General features: G+C 49.7%; 1 protein-coding gene across 7 annotated transcripts in view; it reads right to left on the bottom strand.

Moving 5' to 3' along the window:
- Window positions 1-1567: 1567 nt before the first annotated feature.
- The window catches only part of LOC101986833 (E3 ubiquitin-protein ligase TRIM39), a 112984-nt gene continuing 107473 nt past the window's right edge, over window positions 1568-7078 (bottom strand). For 3 of the 7 annotated variants that reach the window (XM_005370723.3, XM_026777841.1, XM_026777840.1), the window contains exon 7: window positions 5305-6960. In XM_005370723.3, the coding sequence (XP_005370780.1) occupies window positions 6413-6960 (548 nt within the window). In that variant the 3' untranslated portion in view covers window positions 5305-6412. Of the gene's footprint in view, window positions 1696-1827; window positions 1954-3302; window positions 3386-3458; window positions 3560-3638; window positions 3717-5304; window positions 6987-7078 lie in introns of those variants that run through there. The other 4 variants (XM_005370722.3, XM_005370721.2, XM_026777843.1 and 1 more) reach the window with 4 other exon arrangements.

Below are 7078 nucleotides of genomic sequence, written 5' to 3'. Positions count from 1 at the left end.
AGAGAGAGAGAGAGAGAGAGAGTTGTCCATAGATTAGACTTAGTGTGCAAGAGCCAGGGGCCATCAGAACTGATTTTCTGGAAAAGCTGAAGGACATGACTCGAGGCACGAATGAGGTGTGCTTTTACAGCCCGTGTTCTTTACAGCTCTCAGCTGACCCAGCCGGCAGTCTCTAGAAATGGACTACCAAATACCATTGTCATCTACACACTACTTAGTACTTTTAGTGCCAATCATTTACTGACTTGTGGAGTCACTGGAGAGGCTGAGTGGGGAACAAAGACCAAAAAGGATCCAGCAGACGGTTACAACCATGGTCCCAGGAAACCGATAAACCCAGTGTTCTTGTCCTGGTACAGCCTCTTCCATGAGGAATCCGGCCTTGGAGATATGCCTTTCTTTGACAAATGGGAGATGAAGTTACTGGGTCTTCTGGAGCAGTTAGGCAACAGACTCCTTCAAAATTCCAAATGCAGAATCATTGTTGCTTAAAGCACACAATAGAGATTTTTGCTGGGCGGTGATGGTGCATATCTTTATTTTTTTTATTTTATTTTTTTAAATATTTATTTATTATGTATACAACTTCTGTCTGTGTGTATGCTTGAAGGCCAGAAGAGGGCACCAGATCTCATTACAGATGGTTGTGAGCCACCATGTGGTTGCTGGGAATTGAACTCAGGACCTTTGGAAGAGCAGGTAATGCTCTTAACCACTGAGCCATCTCTCCAGCCCCAATATCTTTAATCCCAGCATTCCAAGGCAGAGATAAGAGAATCTCTGTGAGTTCGAGGCCAGCCTGGTCTACAACAGCTAGTTCCAGGACAGGCACCAAAGCTTCAGAGAAACCTTGCCTCGAAAAACAAAACAAAACAAAAAAAATCAAGGCCAGCCTGGTCTACAGAGTGACCTCCAGGACAGCCATGGCTAAACAAAGAAACTCTATCTTGAAAGAAAAAAAGAGATTTTTAAAAGCTGCGTTCATAGGTAAATGCAACACAGGGCTAAAGGTAAAAGGGAAGAAAACTTCACTCCCATGCTAGTGAATTTTGTTTCTGTATGTCTGGGGGACCATGATAGTCTGCGGCCAGCAAAGAAGTCAGTTCACAGATTGTGTCCTTGAGTAGCCTCTCTGCAGACATCAGACAAGACAGCTGAGTTACTGTGGAGCCGATATGAGCAAGCCGGCCATGCTTACCACCTTTCCCTGTTAGTCCGGACCTGAGCCATTTAGATTATGATTCTACAGAGGACAACTCTGAGACGTGGGAAGGGCTAAGTTCGCGAACGCCCAGAGGATATGAACCATCTGCCTCCCCATCTCAACATGGAATCCACTAAGAAGGTACACGAGCATGTAAGGAATTTCCAGATATATCACTGTATTGAAGATGCAGGGGTGAAAAGGGCTGCTTAGGGGACCTAGTGGTGAATGGAAACCGGGAAGGATGGTGGAGTATGGAGATGTAAGGAGGTTACCAATGACAACCCGCCCCGCCTTGCACTCCCCTCCCCCAAAAAGAGGAAAATAATAAAACCAGTTGAAATACCACAGAACAGACAGAAAGCCAAACAAAATTCAATCTTTATTTATCTGGGAAATGGTGAATTTGTCATTGGTGTCTGAAGCCTGAGGCTGCTTGTTCTCCTTAGGGAGGTGGGCTGCGTTTGGCAGGGGCTCTGATGCTCTGAAATCTAGATGATGGAGGAGAATCAGAGAATTAGTTTCCCAAGACTGTGGCGCCCCTTACACACATCAGGCTCACCCACCTTGCTTTTCAACCCTCCATTGTCCTTTTTCGGGACTCCCTCACTGCCACCGCTCACCTGCCTGATTCTCCAGCTGGGCCTCAGGCCGGTCACCCCAGAGCAGATGCTTGGGGTCATTGAGGAACCGCTGGCTACGCTGGCACGTCAGGCAGGTCTGTACCGTCCAGCGCTGTCCCTTCAGGCCTGGGGTTTAAGTGGGGGGAAATAAGAGAGTGTCCACGCTTCTGAGAAAAAAGTCTTGCTTGCTGTTTTCTTCCACTGCCAATAGGAATTCTATCCCACCTGCATTTGGATTGCAAATTTGATATGTATGGGAGGCCCTGCATGAGCATCAATTCCTTGGAACGCTAAGATGACGTTCAAACTCTTTTTTTTTTTTTTGAGACAGGGTTTCTCTGTATAGCCTTGGCTGTCTGGGAAGTTGCTCTGTAGACCACACTAGCTATCCTCGAACTCAGAGATCCTCCTGCCTCTACCTCCCCGAGTGCTGGGATTAGAGACGTGCGCCACCACTGCCCTTAACAAGGTCTAGCTTCCCCCTCCAGTCTCACATTTTCTCCACCCTACCTACCTCACATCCCAGCCTTCTGGTCATTCATTTTCTTATATCACAGATTCTCTTTTCAAAATTCCTTATTTATACTTAGTATTTATATTCTGTACATGTGCATGTGTGTGGACACAGGCGCACTCGTGTGGGTGTTGTGTGTGGAGGACTGAACTCTAGTTTGGGGCATCTTCCTTTACTACGTTCCACCATATCCTTGAGACAGGGTCTCTCACCGAACGTGGAGTCGGATGTTCTCAGTTAGACTCTGCGTCCTCACCTGGCCCCAAGGGGGGCTATCACATGGGTGCTGGGTCCTCATACTTGCATATCAAACACCTTAGCCACTGAACCATCTCCCGAGCCCCTTGACGGGAAGCAAGCTTGTGTGTGTGTGTGTGTGTGTGTGTGTGTACGCACGTGCGAATCCTAACCAATGTCTTGAGTTTCTGTCTGACTCTGTCTATCATGACATACTTACGTCCCTGCCACTAGTAGAAGTAACTTAGCAATCCACTCTCTTCCAATGCAAGCATTTAAAAATACTACTCTAGTAGCTGTGTGTGTGTGTGTTGTCCCACGCTTGTAATCCCTAACACAAGGGATGCTGAGGCAGGAGACGCCAATTTCGGCTGCAGTGACCCTGTGTCCCAAAAACAGCAAAACCAAAACCAAAGAGAGGTTGTGTTTTGTTTGAGACAGGGTCTCACTAAGCAGCCCTGGCTGGTCTGGCTTGTGTAGATCTGGATGGCCTTGAACTCGTGGAGACCACCTGCTGCTACCTTCCAAGAGCTGGGATTAAAGGCGTGAACCACCACAACCCACTCAGTCGGTTTTAATGAATCTTAGAGATTAAATAATTTAAGTAAATAGGGTTAATTTTGATTAAATACAGAGTGTCGCGTAGTCCAAATCAGCTAGCGAAAGCCTCCCCCTCCAGGGGAAGGGGCTGCTGCCCACCACGGTGCCCTGAGGCAGCACTCACGTCTCTGGCGCTGGGTGCAGGTGAGGCCAGGGATGAGGAGAGAGGAGCAGCCGCGACAGAGCGTCCTCTTCACCGAGGGGTCCCTGGGTGAGGAGGAGAGGCAGTGGGCACCCGCACGCCCGCGCCCCTGGTTCCTCCCGCCGGCCCGTGCCTTACTGCCGCAGGACCAGCCGCTTCGCGATGGTCTTCTCCGTGTGGCAGTAAAACCTCGCCAGTGCCTGGTTCTCCGGGTTCTGCGAGAGGACGCAGTGTGCAGCCTGGGGACAGAGACGGCCACCCGGGTCACGCTGCGGCCGCAGCACCGGACTGCTGCCCACCGGGACCCCGCCGTCTTACCTGGTACAGAAAGCTGAGTCTCTGGAAGGCCTCCCGGTCCTTCACTGGGCCCGCCATGAGCGTCTGCCCCTCTTCCGGATGTCCCGCCTTGGGCACGTGCAAGGCCTGCTGGGAACTGTAGTTTCGGGTCGGGCCCCATAGAGGCCCTTGTCCGATACCGGACAACCTCACCCGTCCTGTGCGTTCTTCCCTGGGAGGCGGTCCTAGTTTGGTACTCTTTATCTATTTATTAGGTAGGGCCCAGCGCGGCTAAGGATCTTAAAATAGCGAAACATTTTCAGGACAAACGTATTCTTTATGTATGGAGAGGATTGTGTGTGCAGTAGATACCAGGCTAGACTTTCTTGCCCTCCTGAAGCCAAACAGACATCTGGAACAACAAAACAGGCAATGTCTAGCTTCGCGTTATATTTTTGTTATACCAGCACTTGGGAGGTTGAGGTAGGATTGCTATAAATTACATATGAGTCTGAACTGGCTACATGGCCAGACCCTGACTCAAAACCAAAAAGTAGGGGCTGGAGAGATGGCTCAGCAATTAAGAGCACTGGCTGCTCTTCCAGAGGTCCCGAGTTCAATTACCAGCAACTACATGGTGGCTCACGACCATCTGTAATGAGATCTGGTATCCTTTTGCCATCCTGCTGAGATTAAAGTTTAATCCCAGCACTTGGGAGGCAGAGGCAGGTAGATCTCTGTGAGTTTAAGGCCAGCCTGGTCTACAGAGTGAGTTCTAGGATGGCCAGAGATACACAGAGAAACCCTGTCTCGAAAAATCAAAAATAAAATAAAATATGGTTGGAGAGATAGCTCAGGGGTTAAGAGCACTCTGCCTGCTCTTCCAGAGGTCCTGAGTTCAATTCCGGGCAACCACATGGTGACTCACAAACATCTGTAATGAGATCTGGTGCCCTCTTCTGGCCTGCAGGCAACCCACTGCATACATAATAAATAAATCTTAAAAAAAAAAATGGAACAAAAAGCATTGATGCCTGTGGGGCTTAAGGTAGAAAAGATTATATCGTATTACGAGGGAGGACTTAGCTCCTAGCCCTCAGGAGGCACGGCTCTCTCCCACTTTACTTAGTAAAGAAGATGCCCGCTGTTACAGAACAGGCCATGTGGACAGTTTCTATGGCCTGTCTCCTCAGGACAAGTCCAGGGAGTCACAGATGTCTTCCTGTCTCAAGACTCCTGCCAGGATGGATGGAGAGCCAGGCTTCCAGCTCACAATAAGGCCATTAGCTGAAACGTACCCTGGGCGGTGGTTTCCAAGGGCCTTCAGAGTCAAATGAGAGGAGTGTGTTAAAATGTAGACCCCAGGCCCACCCAAAACTCCATTAAGGACGGAGGGTGAGACCCAAGAACATGTATTTTTCATACCCAGTGATTTTTCACATAAGACCACTGCCAAATTACCACACAAACTCAGAGGTCACGTCAGTGGATCCTTTGTTCCATATTTTGACCAACCAAATTATCTTGCCACAAAGAACCACAGTCAAGGCACAAAGGTAAGAAGAGAGTGGACAAAGTCCTGTTGAGGTGGGAGGAGAACCGAAGGCCCCCAGTGCAGCTTCTCGTCTGTCTTCTACAAAGATACCCAAGCAGCAGAAAATCCAGGTTGTTTGGTTTGGCATGCATCACATTACCTTTTGTGACAATGTATGTACCCTATTGGCTTTTATTTTGGCCTAACTTAAAATGGTTTCCATTCTCTGAACAAGGGAACGTCAAAGGGTGAAGGACAGCAACAGAGCAAAGCTGTCTATCTGACCCTTTGCTACACAAACCACCCTCTTCTACCCTGTTCTCGCGGGGTGAGAAAGACTCCATGACTGTTCTTCCTTCTGGCTCAGACACCTGAGCCAGTGGACAAGGCAAACAACTTGGGAATAACTACTTTTAACATTCTTTAAGGCCAGGGCTTTGGATAGACCCTTCTCTTTCCTCTAATATCTGACTCCTCTCCACGTTCCCTTGGGAAAACAGTGCAGGGGTAAGCGTGTGTCCCGCAGGGCCGTTTCCATCTCACCTCCAGAAGGGAGAAAGGTGAGCCTACTTCTTGGAGACAACCAACTGCGGGGACAGGAATAACCAGGGTTGAGACCTGGTTCTCCTTTCTGCCCACCTTATCTTTCTCCCCAAATTCCAACCTCTGGCTAAACCTATGGGTAACGGTAACATTAACCTAAGAAGAGAAAACAAAAGAAATCCCCATCTCCTTCAATCATTCCTAGAAATATCCCTTTAGCCTCTTCCCTGATCCTCCTCCTCACTTTAATGTCCAGTCTCTGCCCTCAAAAGTCTCTCAGCTTCTAGACTGACGACAGCAATTGTCAGTCATCTTTCCGACACAGAGGTACACAGATCCCTATGCGCTCCCACAAGGAACAAGGCTACTCTGAATCACAGAAGCCTTTTAAAGGTTTCTGTTTCCTGCATTTTAAGCAAGTTAAGACCGTTTCATATAGACTTTCTGTTTCTAGAAAGCCTCTTCTTTCCCAACCTGTCCTTGTGCAACAAGAAACCCGCTGGACACGGATCACGATCCCCTGGGAGCCTGTTCTCCCGCTACAGTAAGCAGGGACACTCCTCTGTGCTCTGCCACGCAGCCCAGTCCTGTCTTCACACAAACCATCCCAGAGACCAGGTGGTTTCTCAAGATGGCTCAGGACTGGAACCACGTACACGTCAAGACATTCCAGCAGGTCACAGTAAGGAAGACCCATCACTCTTGACCCTGCCTCACCCCAACTACGCTCAGTCTCCTGTCACTCCCAGTCTGTCGGGGGCCTGATGGTAAGAGGTGCAGCATTCTTCCGACCAGCCCGGATCCCTGGGTAGAAGAGGGGCCAGAGTTTTTCAGTAAAAGTATCAGTGAAGGTGAAGATATGTGAGCGGTCTGTGACGTTGTAGAAAGACAGTGTGCCAGCCTCATAGTCTAGGAAGATGCCCACCCGCTTAGGTTTCACCTTGATGTGCAAAGGGGTGAAAGGTGTGGTGGTGGCTGCGTACTTGTCCCCGTTCCACAGCCGGATGCGCCAGTAGCCGGTCTCGGGGAGTGGAGTCAGTTCGCCCTTTCTGCTCACAGAGTCCCGGCACACTCCCACTGCCCAGTGGGTCTTGTCGCCCACCTCCACCTCCCAGTAGTGTCGACCAGAGGTGAAGCCTTCAGTAGCCAAGACACAAGGGTAGAAAGTGAAACGCTGGGGCGTGTCAGGGAGGTCTCGGAGTCTTGTCTCCACAAACTTGACACTCTTCCGATCCTCTGACAGGACGAGGTTAGGATGCGCTGTCTCAGGGTCCAGGGTCACATCCGCTGGCGGGAGAAGCCAGAGTGGGGAGCTAGATGAGGATGGGAACAGCTAAACGTTCCTGCCTCGCTCTCCTCGCCTACCTACGCAAGGTTCCCAGAACACGGCGGGCGAGTCAACTAA

This window comes from Microtus ochrogaster, unplaced genomic scaffold, assembly GCF_000317375.1.
Source record: "Microtus ochrogaster isolate Prairie Vole_2 unplaced genomic scaffold, MicOch1.0 UNK87, whole genome shotgun sequence".
Lineage (NCBI taxonomy): Eukaryota > Metazoa > Chordata > Mammalia > Rodentia > Cricetidae > Microtus > Microtus ochrogaster.
This window is presented reverse-complemented; position numbering and strand designations above follow the sequence as displayed.